Source organism: Atta colombica, unplaced genomic scaffold, assembly GCF_001594045.1.
Source record: "Atta colombica isolate Treedump-2 unplaced genomic scaffold, Acol1.0 scaffold198, whole genome shotgun sequence".
Lineage (NCBI taxonomy): Eukaryota > Metazoa > Arthropoda > Insecta > Hymenoptera > Formicidae > Atta > Atta colombica.
In genome coordinates this window covers 3,477,046-3,495,933 of record NW_017259291.1, presented here as the reverse complement: position 1 = coordinate 3,495,933, position 18,888 = coordinate 3,477,046, and the positions used below count along the sequence as shown (strand labels likewise).

Sequence of the window (18,888 nt, the reverse complement as noted above, 5' to 3'; positions counted from 1 at the left end):
GAATAAATAATATTATTGAAAATATTACAAAAATTTTGATTTTCAGAGTAATTTTTATTTGTATTCTTTATATAAAAGGTGATAAAAAAATTCGATTAACATGGTCTTGTCTAGAATCAATACAGTCTTGTCCAATATTCTTTAGAGGTCAAATATAACAAATAACTGTATTAGTTATACAATTGGAATATATTTTTTTTAGAATATCTACTACAAATATCTACTTCAAAAACGATCAAAATTTATGACCGTATTACGCGTGACTAATCCATTCAATCTTTTTTTCCTTTGTCAAGAAGTTCCCTGGCGTCTAAAGATTTTTGAATGCACAACTTTCTCTTCAGACATACAATAAAGTTTAAAAAAATTAAGGATACTAGCTCAGGTAAAGAGACCTTCAAAAACATACATCCATTAGACCTTCTTAAAGATATTCGAAAGAAGGGATTTGAAAACTCTTCATACAAATTCCCTCCTTCTTCGTGCTTTTTCCGACTCCACCTTCCTTACGAACCAATTCGCCTCTAGAATAGCGTTGTGAACACGTGTAGGAAGGGAGGTGCCACCTTCTGGGACGTCGAGGGCGCGTATGCTCCTTGTGTAGGCATATCTATGTAAGACAGACTCTACACACACACGTACAAACGGGTCTATCGTCGCCAGCTGTTGGTGTGTAGTGGGCTGTTGGGAGTATGGTGGGAGGGAGGGGAGTGAAAACAGGCTCGACTGCTCCCCCTAATACTGGAGGATTGAATGGGCGAGGAGGGTGGTATTGGGTTCCCTCACGCTACCACCCACACACCACTGCTCCCAACCCGCCTGAGCCACCCACTTCTGCCCGCCACCCCGCCTGCCACCCACTCGCCACCCGACAGCCGTCGAGGAAACAACCTGCAACCGAACCAGCATAACGTTTCCTCGAACAACGATTTTCGTTAGTGTCTTGCACTTAGTCTGGATCAACGACACAAAAAGGTGAGTTATTTAACGTAGTATTTTCAAACGTCTTTCTTCATCCGAGATCCGTGTTTACTCGTGTATCTCGAGCGTCGTGTACTGTGAGCTGTCCATCGTGTTCGCGTCATCATCGTCCATCCAGCGTCAATACGACAACAGATCTCATCAGTGTCTTCCCCGAGGATGTTCCTCTTGAGACCGTACGTTGCTTCACTTCTTCTCATCGCAAGTATCGAGTTGCGCGCCGAAAACGAACGATTGAGTGGAAGTACAAAGTGAGATGATGAGAAAGGAGATGTGAAATGTAACAGCGAGTGAAGAACTGAGTGAATGTGAGTTAGTTGACTACGAGTGTTAACGAATTGTGGCGCGAATGAGAGCAAGAGAATCGAGACCGCCGCCGTGGCCGACGTATTGTGTATCGCGAATAGGCCGCACGCGAATACCCATCGAGACGCGCGGAGCGCGCGGCTATATGTGCGACGTCTCGATGTCCGTGTGTTCGTCGGTGTTTCGACGGGTAGCGCGCAGTGAGGCAGACGGAGAGAGGTGCCGGGTGTCCATGTGTGTTCTAGAGGCGCGCGTGTGCGCGCGGGGGCGGCCATTCGCGCGGGTGCTCCGCGATATCGTACGCGATGTTGAGGGCGGCCAACAGGCCGGCGGCGGCGTTCGCCGCGACATTTTCTGCGACGTGTACTAATAGCAACGGCGATTTTGCGCGTACCGCCGCGTGTAGGAAACGTGCAAAGAGCGGAGACGAAAGAGCGAAGAGAAAAGAAGGGATCTTTCAATCTCCACACTAACGATCGTGCATGCGTGTGTGCAATGGCATTACGTACGTGTGCACGATTGTACATGTGCACACGCGGACGCGGAGGAGACCTGCCTGACGTCCTTGGTTAGCCGGCAATAATTTCCGGATGGATTTGAATGGAACACTGCGCGTGCCTTCTCTCTCTCTCTCTCTCTCTCTCTCTCTCTCTCTCTCTCCTTTATTTTCTTGATTTTTTTCTGTTTTCTTGTTCTCTCTTTCTTCGTCTACCTGATTCTCTCTCTCTCTCTCTCTCTCTCTCTCTCTCTTTCTTTTTCTTGAGGCTGTGTGTCTTTGCCTTTATTCCGACCGACCATGTTCCCGCCGCTGTGTCATCTCTTTCTTTTCCCTTCGGGTTTCTTTATTCCTTCTCTCTGCGCCATAAAGTGGAGGTTCTCAACCAGCGCAGAAATGTTAAGTTTCAATAGTACGTTCTAGAACACCCTCTACGTTCCACCATCTGTCGTTTCTAGAGGATGTAGCCCCGATCAGTAGAGGGGCATATTGATTTATTCTTCACTGTAACCCCTTCCAACGTTCTTGCTTCCCCTTCTGTGTATATGTACGCGACTGATCTTGGTATATGCGCACGCACACATAGTACAGGGTTACTAGCAGGGTTGCTGGTCATCCCCTCTCAGTTCTGCGAGCAGCAATCGTGACGATCAATACACGTTCCTTCCTCTTTCCGGATGCTGTCGCCACCCCAGAACAGAACATAGTGTTAAATACTTGTGCATGCTCCATTCGATCGAAATCAATAGAAATACGGTATTTATAAAAGTAATGGATGGTACCAATTAGAAGACATGAAGAGATACACATATTAATAAATCTGAAATAAAAGTTACAAATATATAAGATAAAGTTTGAAAAATAAAATGTATAATACTTCTTTTAAATAATTCTTATTTAAAAAAAATCTTAACATAATAAGAAAAATAATTATCTTTTTAAAAGTAAAAGTACAATTCAAAGAGATAATTTTATGATTTTTACTAGAATTGATAAACATTATAAAAAATTTAAAAATAATTAATAAAGAGTAGCATCCATTATTTTTTCAAAAGAAATTACAAATTGCTTTCATTTATTTATATATTATAATGTATTATAATTGTAAGTGAACAGAACACTTTTTTTTATATCATATGAGATATCATTCAGAATTAAAAAAAAAATTATAACTAATGAGATCAGTTGACTAATATAAAGAAAACATTTAATTACAATTTCACGTTATAAATACGCATTCACGAAAAACTAATGTTAACAAAAAGTTAGACATCATTATGCTTCTAAACTTTTTCCCATGTCATATTTCTCTATTATCGATCGTAAAAGAGATATGGAGAGATATGGTTCGAATCGTATGACTCACTTTATATATATATATATATACCAATTACTCTAAATCTAATCTCGTAGCGATATAAAAGTTATTAAGATACTTATTATGAAATTTTGCACATTATTTTCATTTTCTCTACTATACTTCTTTTTCACATTTATATTTTATAAAACACAGCTTCGATAATTCAAATATATTTATTCTCTATTTATGATATGCACAAAGAGAATGTGCGCTTGCTCTGCCTGAAGCTTTTATGTTTTTATTCTCTTGTCATTATAATTTTTATTTAACTGCTCGCCAAACGTAGCGATTCACTTCAGTTTTATTATTTAAAACATTTTACATATTAATAATTATATACTAATGTACAATATATCATATATCATATTTATTACTAAAATCTGTCATATTTAAAATTGCCATAATTTTTATAATTTTCTTTTATAATTTTACACTTCACGCTTTATAATACACTTTATAATTGTATTAGATATATAAAAGAAAAGACGTTGAGTATTCAGTCTCCTATTTTCTCATTTGAACACATAAAAATAAATAAAGGAAAATAATATACAAACAGTTTTTATTTCCATCGAAGTTATTTGCCAAAATCTATCAACAAATATTTAAACTTGTTATCCAGAGATACGATAGCGCTAAAAAATTAAGTTTATTTGTAACTGTGAAAATTATAATAATGTAATATTCTAAGAAAATTATAAATAGTTAAAATATGCAACTTCGAGAATTAGAATGTTCCACGCTAATTCTTTGCAGTCTTTTCGCATGCATTGGTTGCCGCTGAAATAAGAAATTTGTCCATACAATATACAGTATTATAAAAATTAATTTAAATAAAACACAATATATGAAAATTTATATATTCATTATTTATAATTATACATATACAAAAGGACTGTTCGTTGAAAAATGATTAAAAGCGATCAATATCTTTAAATATTAAAAAAAAGAAGAATGACATTGCATTTACAGAAAATATTTCTAACGATAATAGTCAACAAAATTTGACTCGCCATATCGCACAAAGATATTCAGTATAATCAAATAATCACGTTATCACAGCTGAGAATTTTTTCAGATTTAGATCCAATATAATGCTTGTGAGCAATTTATAAAAGAAGATTGTTATAATTGGATTATTTGTTATTCATATTAGAATAACAAATTTCATGATTATGTTGAAGATAAAAAAACGGCTCCGATAAAAAAAATATTTTAAAAATATATCAAAGAAAATTGTAAAATTGTGTAAATAAATCAAATTAATAATTCCCCGAAAATGATATGATTCTCGGAAAATTATGAAACGTATAAATCGTATATCATGAGTCATGTGTTCATATCCATGAATCATGCGAAAAAAATATTATTGTTAGCAAAGAAAAGAATAGAAAAGAGAAATTTTTTTTGTTCAAAGGTCTATGGTGTCTCAACACGAAGGTCTGTTTTGAGGAACAAAGAAAAAGATTCTTATTCTACGAATGGTGAGTGACCAGTGTAGATTTTGAAAATGGAAGGAAACGGCACCAGAATAGACTATGAGGATATGTTTAGAGAAATTACAAAGAAACTGTATGGCGATGATCCTGATCACAGAAGTAAGCTTTTATGTTGAATTTTCTAGAATAAGTTAAAAATAATTTTACTGAGCGTTTTACTGAGTGTCGATATATTATCAATTATTGATTATATTTGTTAAAGCAAAATAATATTGGGAAATCTGCAATAGAAATAATTAAAAAATTTATTTATCTATAATATATTCAGTAAATTTTCAATGAACTTTTTTTTTACGCAACATGTATGCATCATATGAATGCAATTGAAATTGTGTGTATACTTTCTATTGATCATTCACGATTTGATTAACTCATTATCTAATTATTTAATTGTTTAACGTTTAACTGTGTTCAGCAAAAAAAAAATTCCATTTATAATTGGTCATTTAATTAAGCGTTTACGAAATTATATTTTTTCTGACTAGTTATTCTCGCATGATAATTAATTACTGACTATGAAATAGCGAGCCTGGAAAGTAGTCAAAATTCGATTTCGGAAAATAGCATTAAAAAATATTCTATAATAAAATATAGTTCTTTTTATAACTTTTTTCAAATAATAACTAAATAATTATCATTCATTTATAGTATAACAATCATTTGAATTTTTTTAAAGTGATTTTTATATTTATTATTAATTTTCTTTACAAATCATTAAGTTTGTTATATATTCAAGAATAAAATGCTATTAATTTAATTTAATTTATTTTTTTTAATTTTAATATATAAATTACTTTAAAATCACATTAGAACCTTAGCAATAAATTGATAGTCAAATAGTACTTCACTATTTTCAAATATACTGTAGTTTTATAATTATGAAAGCTCTTCGAAACTTGATAACAAAATATTTTGATGAATATTCTGAAAAAATAGAAGGAATTATCAGAAAACCAAACAATATTTTCTTCTAAAATGACTAAGTTATTGAGTTTTAATAGAAAATTTTTTTTCTTATTTTAATTGTTCGCAACCCTAAAGAGTGTTTAAAATTTAATTAAACCATTCTCCCACTCCGATTTCTATTTTAATTTGTCTAAATTTCTTTTTCTGAAAATTCATTTTTCGCTGCTTTCTATAAATAAATTATAAATTATGTAAATATTTTCTTTATTATTATTTATTTTTAAATATTGTTATAGGATTGTGAAATAGTATTGATGAAAATATTTTTTTAGTAAAGATGATGCACGAATGAAACAGGTACGTCCGTACAATAGCGTGTCGCTATATTTCTTTAGGGATGCATTCCACATTCGCTCATAACATTACAGCATCATTTAATAAATTTTAGATGTGCTATATTGGAACTTGCTATAATTTTTGATATTTTCATCTTAAATTTATGATAAATAATCCAAAAATCAGAAACAAAGCAATATTAAAATAAAACCACTTTTTACATCTTCGGCAATATTAGATACTCCATTCTTATTTAATTTGTAATTTTGACCTTGGATTTGTGTTCAGCAACCTCGAAAACAAATTAATATTAAAGTAAGACTATTTTTTGTATTTCGGTCCGCGATTTGCGCGGTTGGAGTCAACAAACGGTTACTAAATTCTTTTGGTAAACTCTAAAGTCTTTTGATAAACTCTAAAGTTAAACTCTAAACTCTAAGTCTTTTGGTAACCATTTAATTAATTTCCGAATTATGACTACTTTTTCCGACATCTTAGCTAGCTATGGAATGTTTTATTTCATAAAAGAATGATGAGTTTTTTTCATTAAAGAGATTTTTTTCTAAAATCGTTCGTTTTACCGATGAAACATAATAATTTTCATAGAATGATATCGCAATCTATTAGTAATGAATCACGATCCGGCGATAATCCTTTGATACTTCTGATGATATCACATATATTACTTTTACAAATTTGAAAATCCTTTTCCAAAATTATATGTATTATTCTAGTTTATAATGCGGAATTTATGTTGAGAGCAACAAAAATTTTTGAAACTGAGATTTTCTTTACTATTTTTTATCCAATATAATGTTAGAGCAGCTAAAATTTGCTTCATATAAAATCTCTGAAATTTGTATTTACAAAATATGAGCATCTAATTTTATACGATATCATTCTACGAAAATTTATGTATGTGTGAAATATTATAAATAGTAGCAAGTAGTGATGTGTTAATAACATGTAAATCATAGATAAACTAGGGCATTATGGTTATACGGAAAAGATTTTGCCCTAGGCTGTAATTCTTCAATAATTGCTAAATAGAGCATTTTTTTAGTCATACTAAAAGTCTATGGCCATCTTCACCGTATGACTGTCTTATCTGAGTTTACCTTATGTGTGAAAGTTGTAAGACCTATTGAATTGGTAAAATAACAATTCTGTTGAGTTTACTTTAAGATCTCTTTAAATGCGAAGAGTTAATATAATTTATCATAATTTCGTCATTACAGCATCGAATGTGCAAAATGAGTTCGAAGCATCAGTTTCTTACAAGACTGAAGAAGATACAGGAAATGGTACTGATGGTAGTGATGATGGAAATTGGACGTACGAGGACGAACCATTAAAAGGAACCGACGGAAGTCGAATTGCAGCTTATCACGCCGGAAAAGCCATGTGGCGATGTGACGAGTGTGGTAAGTACACGTAATTTACATACATTGTTAAAAATGTTCTTACAATAATGTACAGCGAATAAATTTAAAGACACGGATGTATATCTAATGAACGTTGCATAAACCTATCTGAAAAATTTTTTGCTAACTTGTTTACAATCTCACGCTTAAAGGTCTAGATCGATAGAGTATACAGAATATAGTCGAGTAATTTTCTATCCAATAGTGTAAAAAGTTTAGCTGATGCAAGATAAAAATAAGTTGATTAGCAAGGGTAGATAGTGAGAAAGGTCCCCTTTCTAATTGATCTAACTGATCATACTGTTTTGAAGAGACAGTACTTTTCGTATTTTTCGCTTACATTTCTTCAATTTATACTGCTAGAAAAAATAGTTCATCATTAATTTTTCTTGAATACTGTTATATATTTATTCTTAAAAAAAAGGAGTAAAAAATTTATGTTTATCGTTATCAAATAAATAATACTGTCCAACACGATTTTTAAACCATGAACAGGACTGATTCTTACGGATTTTTTGTTACTGAAAATGAATATATAAATGAAATTACTCTCTCATCATGTTTTTGAGATTTATCTTAATTGAACTTAAAGATACTAAAAATGGCATTTTTAAATGGTATTTTTGAGATAAAATACCTCAAAAACATGACATAATAGAACAATTTTATTTATGGATAAGTTTTCAACGACAAAAAATCTGTAAGTATCACTTACTTTTATTGATTGCTTTATACAAAAAGTGTCATTTACAATGAGAAGAAGAGAACTTAAATCCTTAGATAAATGTAGTTCTTTGAGGTTATACAATTTGAATCAGTTACATATGATGGTTTGTGAAATCGCTGATTATGAATCTGAAATTGTTTAAACAAATTATGTAATAATTTGTTTAAATTTTAATTTGAATGAAAATAATAGCACTATTATATTCTATGAAAAAAAAATGCATTATTTTTTCGCTATTTCATTTGTTATAAAAAAAATAAGAAAAAAAAAACAAAAAATAATTAAAATTGCATGATCGTCAAAGGGTTACATTCATCTATGGATTTAAGTTCCCTTGCTCTGCTGCTTCTTGTATAAAGTAGCCAATAAGATTTGAATCTCAGATTTTTTATCTCTAAAAATGAATGAAATGAATTTGCTCTTTGTCACGTTTTTGAAATTTAACTCAAAAGTATCAAAAAATACAATTTTTGATATCTTTAAATTCAATTTTTTTCAAAAACATGACATAATAGAGCAATTTCATTTACAGATTTGTTTTTACCAACAAAAAATCTGTAAGAATCGCTTGATCTTGTTGTTTAGAAAAAATTTAAATTTGTCAAGCAGTTTAATATTATATCGAATTTCAACTATAAGAAAATAGATTGGATTTAAGATAAAATATAAATTGGTCATGAATATATTTTATAACGGTTTTTATTCGTAGCTGATTTGAACCGACCTATACTCCGATTCTGTAATTCTTAACGATAATTCGGTACTGTTCATTGTCATTGTACAGATATTAGATATATATGGTAAAAAATCTACTAACAATATAATGATACTGTATGTTGTATTTTCTTTTCTTTCCTATTATATTATTTTTTCTTTATAGATATATTTTATTTCTTTATAGATCTACGAATATAAATATTATAAATTATAGGTATTATCCTCTTTGCTTAGTTAAAAATTTATTTATTTTTTTCATTTTTTATATTGTTTATTCGAACATAAAATCAGTCTTTTATGAAACAACGCTAAAGATGCTTACATATACTTAATATAATTAATTAAGCCGAACTATTAATTATATGTAATTAAATTAATACACATGATGGGTCATTCGTGACCCATAGCATTTCTTTTCCTTGAAATATTACAAACATCTAGCTAAATGATCTATATTCTTTTCCTGAAAAACTTTCGCATCTAGAGAATTGTTGCCGGCTCCTGTTCTTGCGAATCCTTTGATCAGGATAATTCAAAAGATAGAGTGTGTACTTTTTTATGAAAAAAAATTTTTATTTTTTTCTTTATTTTTAATTCTCGTTTCTATTGCAGAAATATTTTGCGAATTATAAAAAAAATTTAACCACACACGCGCGCGCGCGCGCGCGCGTGCGCGTGCACATGCATGGGTCTGTTCGTGTTGATCAAATCCTTCAAAATTTTTGCATTTATTAAAACGAGATAAATATATATTTGGACATTGAAAAAAAAAATGTCAGTAATATATGTATATTATAGAAAGTTATAATAAATATTTTTCTAATAAATTATAAGTTTTTGTAACATAATAGCAATAATAAAATGTATTGTTTAAATGTAATATAGCTTCAATTTATATCTACTAATGTATATTAAAAAAATGTGTTTACTAAATAATTAAATAGTCATCACACTTGAATTATTTTTTTTTAGACATTTATTTCCTATTGATTGTATTCTCACATGTATAGTCTTGTAGATTTAATATAATTTTTTTTAGTTTGGAAATATCAATTTTAAGATATTGAAATATTTTTTCCTTTAAACATTTTTGTTTCAGAGTTTTACATTTTTATACGATTATTTTTAAATAAACATTACATATACAACTTTACAAATACTTTCTAAAGATATTAAGATACATGTAAGAATCACTTAACGATTTTCATAAACTTGAAAAAATGATAGAATTAGCTCAGACAGATTAACGCGAGAGACCCATCGTGTGTTCAAAAAGCAAAAATTATTATGTGTATTAAGAATTAATTGTAATTAATTTAATTAATTTAATTATAATTTAATTATAATTAATTTAATTATTTTATTTCTATATTATTTTATATATTAATTTGATTTGTAATATACGAATAGTCTTATAAAAACTGAATTGACTTTATCCGCATGAATAAATAACTATCTGATTTTCACAGGAGACATCCTAACGAGTGGTCCACGAGAAATTGCCGAACACTTCATGGAGCATCATGCGTCGAGAATCCTAGCTGACAGCAGAAATAGGCATCATTCACCACGCAAAGATTATTTGCAAACGGATTTTAAAATCGAAGATGTAGTCATGTATTTAGAAAGACTTCGTGAACGTGCTGAACGAGCGGCTCCTCCTACCCGAAGAACTCAAGAAACGCAAACTGTACCTGCGACTTTATTAACAACTACATCGAGCTTTCATTTGCAAGAACTGCCATCTGCCCCTGCGCTACAGCATTTACAACAGGTATTATATATGTACATTACGTAATAAAAAATATTATGTAATAATATACATATGTACGCCAACGTTTCGTGAACTTTGCCATTCACCTCACCAAGGCGCTCCTCGCCCTGATGCAATGAATGACAAGGTTCACGAAACGTCGGCATTAGATCACGACACGGCGACAATCCGTAAACTCTTTGGCACTTCTGAAGAAACATACCCGTGAAAGCCTCAAAAGTAATATACATATGTGGTATCATATACAAGGTTACAAAAACCATTTAGCATTTATGGTAGATAGTTCATACCATGAGTCTTAAAAGTCATAGTAAATATAAGTCGAAAGCTCAACCGTTTCTAGAGAGATTAACAATTTTATATGTTAGTATCATAACTGATTGGCTTCTACGTGTCGCATGCGACATGAAGATTTATCTCAGTGTTCAAACCGCATTATGAGAAATCATCTCATTGGAGATGTAATTTTTGCAAATAGGCTATTATGATTATCTCAATTTCTCTCTTTTCACATCGTATGCGACACTAGAGAAGATGACAATAAGTTAGTTATGATACTAATATATAAAAGTATTAGATAGATAGAGATACGTATAGGTATCTCAAAAATTTCGATCTATATTTACTAAAATTAAATTAAACAAGAACAAAGGACTTTTAATGTACAAAAACAATCGAAATTAGAAAGGGCATGTAAGAGTTAAATATAAAATTCAACATAAAAATCTAAGATATAAAATGTATTATGCTCTGTAAGTTGTAAGTAAAATCATATTACATGTTTCGGCATCTAGATTGAGCCATCTTCAGATAAAAAAAAATTCATGCAGTGTTAGTAAAATGATGAAGACAATAATTTGAAAATATACAAGACATTCATCGGGCCTCATCTTATACTTGTATATTTTTACATTATCTTCATCATTTTATTGTACTGACACTACTACGTGAATTTTTTTTTATCTGAAGATGGCTCAATCTAGATGCCGAAAAACATGTAATATGATTTTAATTACAATTTACAGAGCATAATATATTTTATATCTATTTTATATCTAGATCATTATATTGAATTTTATATTTGACTCTTACATGCCCTTTTTAATTTTGATTGTTTTTACTAAAATTCTTTTACTTATTATGGTATGTATCATCTATCACATAAATGTGAAATTATTTTTAGGTCCTGTATATGTATATAATATTATATAATATAGTATCTTGGAATCATATTCCAATATAACATTACTGCGGCAAATATTTCTACTAATTTTATCTACTGTCTTCTAATATCACTGATAATGCAAAAAAAATAATTTTATTTAATTCTGTTTTAAAGCCTAGTTTAAAAAGGCATAAACTTTCACAGAATACGACCACGATGTCTACTACTGTTGCGGCCTCCACGAGTAATAAACGTTATAACTGTCCATGCTGTCCTTATGGCACGGACAGACGAGATCTTTACACACGACATGAGAATATCCATCGCGAACAAAAACCATTTCATTGCTACATGTGCTACAAACCATTTAATCGTGCGGATCACGTAAAGAAGCATTTCATGAGAATGCACCGCGATCACGTGTACGATGTATCGAAGATACGGAAACCAGTGGATACAAACGCTCCCAAGTCGTTACAACAGGATACGACGGCAACCGTCAACGTGACCAGCCAACAACAACCGCAACAACAACATATGAGCAATCAGTTCGGTTTCGCTAGCAATAAGGGCTATCAACTACAGCCGAACACTGTCGCATCGAGCGCCAATGTAGGCACTACTGGTATCCATCAAGCGATAATCATGCCTTCTCCGTCGGGTATTGTGCAATCCGATAATAATTGCAATACAGGAAGGCGAGTGCAAAACGGTGGGTGCAATAGTAAGAGTCATCTTAAGGGAGGTTCCAAAAACGCACAGGAAAAAAGGTACGTTTCTGAAAATTCTCGAGTTTCATCACGCTTTGACGTCATTTTTAATTTATATAATTTTTTAAATATGTATGTTGAGTATCAAAATTGTGCGATTTAACATTCTCGTATTTATATGCAAATAAACATGACGTTTTTTGATAAGAAATTCTTCATATAGTATTGTAAATTGAATTTAACGAAATTATTGTAGTTCGAAAAATTTGTTTCAAATTTTGTTAGTCTAAAATTGTATGTACAACATTTTTAAAAACAAATTAAAGTTTTATAAATTTAAAAAAGGAGTTTTAAAGCTTGAAATCTCTACTTTTAAAAGCTTATTAAATTTTTTGAGTTTATATGAGTTTTATAATTTTTGCATGTAAAAAATTACGAGCTGAAAAAAATGAAAAAAAATTTTCTCTTTGTAGGTCATGCCTAAAAGAATTTTCGAAAATTTTCGATCGAAATTATCTATCGTAAACATTCGAAATTTTCTCTATAAAATCGTTTTTTGAAAATGTTCCTACGATTTTTTGTTTTTATGTTAAGTAAAAAGGAGCATTTGGACTTTAATTGTTTATAACTCCATCAAAAATTATAGTGTTACAATTAAAGCACCAGATTCCTATTGAAACGTGCTTTATCGAGTGAATAAATTAAAAAAAAAAAAAAGAATATATATGCATTTGAACTAAAAATATATTATTTTCTTTCATTGCGCAATGATTACAAGGAAAGTAATGTCATATTTTTAGGTTAAATTATATATATATTTTATTTTTTAATAAAATTGACAATTATATCATTCGATAGAACAAAGTTTTAGTTTTAAAAATCTGTATCTTTAATTGCGGCACGATTTTTAAGCAATAAAAGTCGGAATGTTCCTTTTTACTTAACGCGAATAATTCAGTAAAAAAATCGAAGGAAAATTTTTTAAAAACAAATTTTTAGAGAAAACTTTAAATTTTCACGTCAGATAGTCGGAAATTTCGCAATATATTCTGTATATAAGTTTGAGCTAACAAAATTTGAAATAAATTTTCCGAACAATTTATGTATTGAAGCATTTCTGTCAAGATACAGCTGCATATATTGTTCATGGACCGGAGTTGATAACTGGTGTCTAAAACGACATATGAATACCCATACGAAACCCTTTGCTTGTACCCTGTGTGAGTACAAAGCGGCGCGCGCCGAGCGACTTGCAACACACGTTCTAAAGGTCCACAATAGGAGACAATGTTCGAGATGCCCGTTTCTTGCCGAAGATGCCAATCAATTGCAAATGCATCAGGTTCATGTTCATCGTGCGAGTGTGCCGTCGACATCGACTACTCAGAACGTAGCACCGCCAAATAATCGACATCAGCAACCCCTACAGTAAGTTTTTACATTTGATGTATGATTTAGTAAAAGGAATTTACATAAATTGAATTGGTTAAAATTTTATTATAATGTAGATCAAGTCCTGATCAAAAATCTTCATGAGCATAAGGTCCAAAAATGAACAGTTTCCGAGATGTTGGAGATCAAATGCTGAAATTTATACGGTTATATTTATAATAAACGATGGCTGTCTAAAAGATACTAAAATATGCTACATAACGGTTATTATCGAGAAGTCAAAGAAACTGTATTTAAAATAAGATTGCCAATATTTTGAACATTGTCATTAATTGAGTCTTCTATATTTCTTTAGAAATATATTGCCGCAGTACAATAATAAAATAGGCAATATTGAGGTAGAAAATCCAATTATTGACAATGTCCAAAATACTGGCAATCTTATTTTAAATGCTTTTGTAAATATGAATTATATGATAAATAATTGTATATAATTGTATATAATTGTATATAATTTTACTTAAATTTTGAAAATGTTTACTTATTATTATATTTCACAAATTTTAATCTTCTCATTAAAAAGAAGTCTAAAATCTCAATTTTCATCTAAGTTTATTCTTATTAAGAAATAAGACGTAGTTATCAGAATGAGTAATTTTAAATTAAATTTACCAAACAGTGCCAATGAAATTTTCAGCAAGCAATTCAAAATGACTACAAATTTGGTATATATGTATGTACATATATATATTGGGTTGTCCGGAAAATTCGTGCCGATTTTTAAGGAAAATTGAAACGCAGAAGATTTAAATTTTAGTATACATTTATTAAATTATATAGGTTAATCGGCACGAACTTTCCAGACAACTCAATAGTATATATATATTTTTCCTATTTCTTATTGGTTGTATTCTCACATATGTGTAATAAGATTTTTATTGTTTAAAAATTACAATTTTAATTATGGAAATATTAGAAATCTTTTATTATTTTTATTTCTTTATTTAAAGGTTGTCAATTGATAAATAAATTTTTCATATAATTTTTCATATAATTTCGCAAAAATATTCGCAAATTTGAATTGTTTTGTAATAGTCTAGAATACCTTCATTGTCAACCGAATAATTTATACGATTATCTATTGCTCATTATTGGATTTATAGTCCCGTGGGAGGAGGACGACCGCCACCTGGGCCACCAGTTTTTCCAGCACCGGCTCCAACGATTGCACCTGCTACCACTGTGATACCACCAAGCACTATACTCGGGTAAGCATTATAACGTTTATCGTTGCTGCACGTTGACACTCGGCTTCCATTTATTTATTCAGTTAATTGCATTTTGTTGCGTTTTCCCTACTTTTTTATTTACCATTAATTGCGCAATGAATGCCGCACGACATTAAATGGCGAGCTCTTTTGAATTTTATGTTCGCTCATTTGGCTAATGTTGGCGCGCTCGACGACGGGTCACGATTTGTATGCATTAACTTTTTGTCACGAGTTCTGATCGTCCGTCTGCTATTGTACAGATGATTCATGGAACGTCCAATGCTATCACATTTTCTATATTTAATGCGAAATCGATATACATCAATCGTTACCCGTTCATGATGCGGTCCGGCGATTCGTCATCTCGCGCATCATTGTCCACTCCTCCTCCTATATTTTGTTACGTTCTAGCGTCATTTTTTGATATTATTTTTAGTTAAAAAAACGATATCTCTTCATCTCGTATGCTATCACGTGCACGCTTCAATTTGCTTTTTCGATGTCGTAGGCCGCGCAATTCTGATTGCGTACGCGTTGTTGTTGCTGAATGTGTTCTTGTCCAGTTACACAGTTTTGTTTCTCTCACGTTGTGTTACGACGAACACTCGTACGTTGGTAGAAAAATGACGCGAACGTAACTTATGGAACAGTGCCGCGGTGGTTGCAGCCACGAGATGGTAAAGTCCCCTGCAACTGCAACGACTATGGCATACCCTACGGAGGAGGAGAAGCGGTCGCACCGTCACATAGGCGACACCATTGGTGACGACGACGATGACGACGACGATGATGATATCGTCCGAAGCAATGGTAACGGCCGCGAGGCACGCAGTCGTGACTTCGTCATATGTCGCGTCTGCGATTTCAAGAGTGATAGAGATGATGATCTTGAGTCATATTTAAATGATCACAATAACGGGAGTAGAAACGACGCTATCGATACATCTAATAATGATTTTACATGTAGTTGGCAGCTACCATCGACATCAAAAGCCGCTGATGAACTTTCGGAATCATCATCTTCGCAGGAATATGTAAGTATCCTAAATGAAAAGGAAAATCTAGGGATTGAAAATGGGAGCTCACGATGTACAACATCGAGGCGAAAACAAAGTCGGCCTCGACAAGTTATACGGCAACCTGATTATCAAATGAGATATTTGATACCCGCTTTAGGTTTGCAAAATATAAGACAAAAGTTCAAAATTACTAAAATTACTAAAAGTGTTCAATCTCAAAAGAAATCGACAGCACAGAGGATGTTTAAGTGTCATTTGTGCCCGAAATATGCACCCGCAAGAGGAAAAATTCATCGGCCGTACCATACCAAAGCGTCATTAACATTACATATGTTGTGGCGACATAAACGAAAATTTTGGCCATCCAAGAAGCTTGTAACAAGAAGACCTTGTAAAGAAGAGTCGTCACCGACTGTCTCTTCAGTTACAGTTACGGTTTTTACTAACAAAAATTATAGATATAATAGATAACAGCAAATCAGGCTGTTATCTACCATCACAAAAATTATAGTAAGTTATAATTTTTAACTAATTGTAAGTCTTCGAGTAAAATTCAGACAAATAATTTTTCAGACATTAAAAAACTTGATAAATTTTATATTATTCTACTTGATAAAATTTGAATATTGATATTTTTAGTAATATTTTCTGACCTTCTCATTGCAGAAGATTAATGTAAGAATTTGTGATTCAAACTATTTTCTCATTACAGGAAAAATGATTTTAATTTTTGCAAATTAACTTTTTGTATGTATACTTGCACAAAGTATGAGTCTGTAACATAATAGTTTGCGTTAATGAAGTTTGAGAATAAATTTTATGGTTTTAAAATAACGTAATCTGTTTTGTAGAGTTGAAAGAATGAAAAAATATAAAAAGATGTACGAGGTCTATCTCATTTGTAGAACATTACCAAGAGTGATAAAATCACTGTGAACGGTAGATGCGTTCCTAAGAAAGATATTCTGAAAGAGATCCGTATATTTCCTTTATTGTGTATAAATTCAATAATTTTTTAAATAAAATACTCTTGTTACGTATGAGACAGATATCGTACATATAATTGAAAGTATTTTAATGTAACTTACATAAGAATATGTAAATATGTTTTTTCCACAATAATCTTAACTGCTTCAACATTAGATAAGATGTTCAGATTGATTATAAATGTTATATAAATGATTTTTTCGGAATATCGGTTGGACATGTGAAGTGTAAAGTGTAAGATTTCATGTAAAATTAAAGGGAAGGAAGTGAAAAATTTTTGATAACTGATATGTTAACCTTACGTTCAAATTATCGAGTTGAATTTCAAGTTTTGAGTCAAACTTCATGAGCATTTCTATAATTCACATTAAGATTCACATTAAGATTTCAATTTTGTGTATTTGTTATGTAATTAGATATACATGCGAGAGTTTGACTCTCTTGGAGCTCGTCTCTAGATTTGATTTGAGGTTCGACTCGAGTTCTTCCATGACTTTACAATCTGAACTCATCTTTATACATACACCCTCCTTCGAAACACATTTCATAAAGGAAAAAGGTTAATAAAGTCGTTTTGAACACCTTACAGATTTTTAGTAGATAATATTTTTTATTGTGCGATTATTAGGAATGTAAAAAATAATTATTATACAAGGTGTTTAGAATTTAAATGTCGATAAAATGTCGAGAGCGTGTAGAGAATCGATAAACTAAGAAAAAAAGTCCTGTAGAACTGTGTTCATTTTTGCTTCGTTTTGGAGAAAATCGCGAAAAAGAAAAAACATAGTTTTCATTTTTATATTTTCATGAAGAGAAAGATCTACTACATTAAGCAAGTGAATAAATATAACGTGAATAAGTCATTACTTATTCATGCAAGATATTGTTTAAAATGTTAGCTTCTTACAGCAATGCAAGCATTGCATTTAGTACGGATAGCTTGTGTTGCAGCTAAACATTGATCTGGTGATATTTGGTGCACTGCAGCCTCGATTTGATTTCTCAATCAAATCTGTTCTTTTGAGTTGATTGACAACAAATAAACTTCCTGCTTCAGGATCCACTCACAAAGAAGACTAGATGTGATGTCAGATCAAGTGACTGAGGTGACCAAGGTACTACTACTTCTTCACATCCAATCCATCATTGTGGAAAATGTCTATCTAGCCAATCTTGAGTAGTTTCTGCCATAATGAGCTGGACATCTCATCGAGTTGAAACCACATTTCAATACGTTGCTGCAGATGGATGTCTTTTAAATAATCAGAGAAGTTAATTTCCAAAAAAATCTGTATATCTGACTACATTTAACCTGTCGGGTAAAAAAATGGGACCCACTGGACAAAACAAACAAAAAAGTTTTCATTTTAGAACGGAATTATTATTATTGTTTTCGTATACGCTTTTACGACGATAATATTTTAGAAGCAGTGCAAAAATGAAACAACTATGTTTTGTCTTTTTTACGATTTTCTCCAAAATGAAGCCAAAACGAGTATATACCTATAGAACTTTTTTTCTTAATTTATCGATCCCTACACACTCTCGAAATTTTGACATTTAAATTCCAAACATCCTATATATCACTATAATACTCAAACCTTTTAGCTAATAAGTGAATTAATAAAATATTTTTGTTCATTATACTGCTCTGCTATCATATAAACGTCATTATGTTATATTACATATTTATCGTCCCCAAGGTGAAGATATACAACTCACAATGAAAAAATTATTTGATTACTCTTAAAATATGGGTATCTACTCATTAAATGGTGAAGTTTACAGATAGATAATATTATTTGTCCCTACAGATTT

At 31.1% G+C, this 18,888-nt stretch overlaps 1 protein-coding gene across 1 annotated transcript; it reads left to right on the top strand.

The window, feature by feature from the left end:
- Positions 1–875: 875 nt before the first annotated feature.
- LOC108686927 (zinc finger protein 260) lies at positions 876–16,554 on the top strand. The gene is made up of 8 exons (XM_018192449.1): positions 876–975; positions 4,561–4,741; positions 7,123–7,308; positions 10,222–10,526; positions 11,896–12,461; positions 13,527–13,829; positions 14,957–15,061; positions 16,032–16,554. The coding sequence occupies exons 2-8, from the start codon at positions 4,654–4,656 to the stop codon at positions 16,552–16,554; spliced, it is 2,076 nt and encodes a 691-aa protein (XP_018047938.1). The 5' UTR covers positions 876–975; positions 4,561–4,653.
- The last annotated feature ends 2,334 nt before the right edge of the window (positions 16,555–18,888 follow it).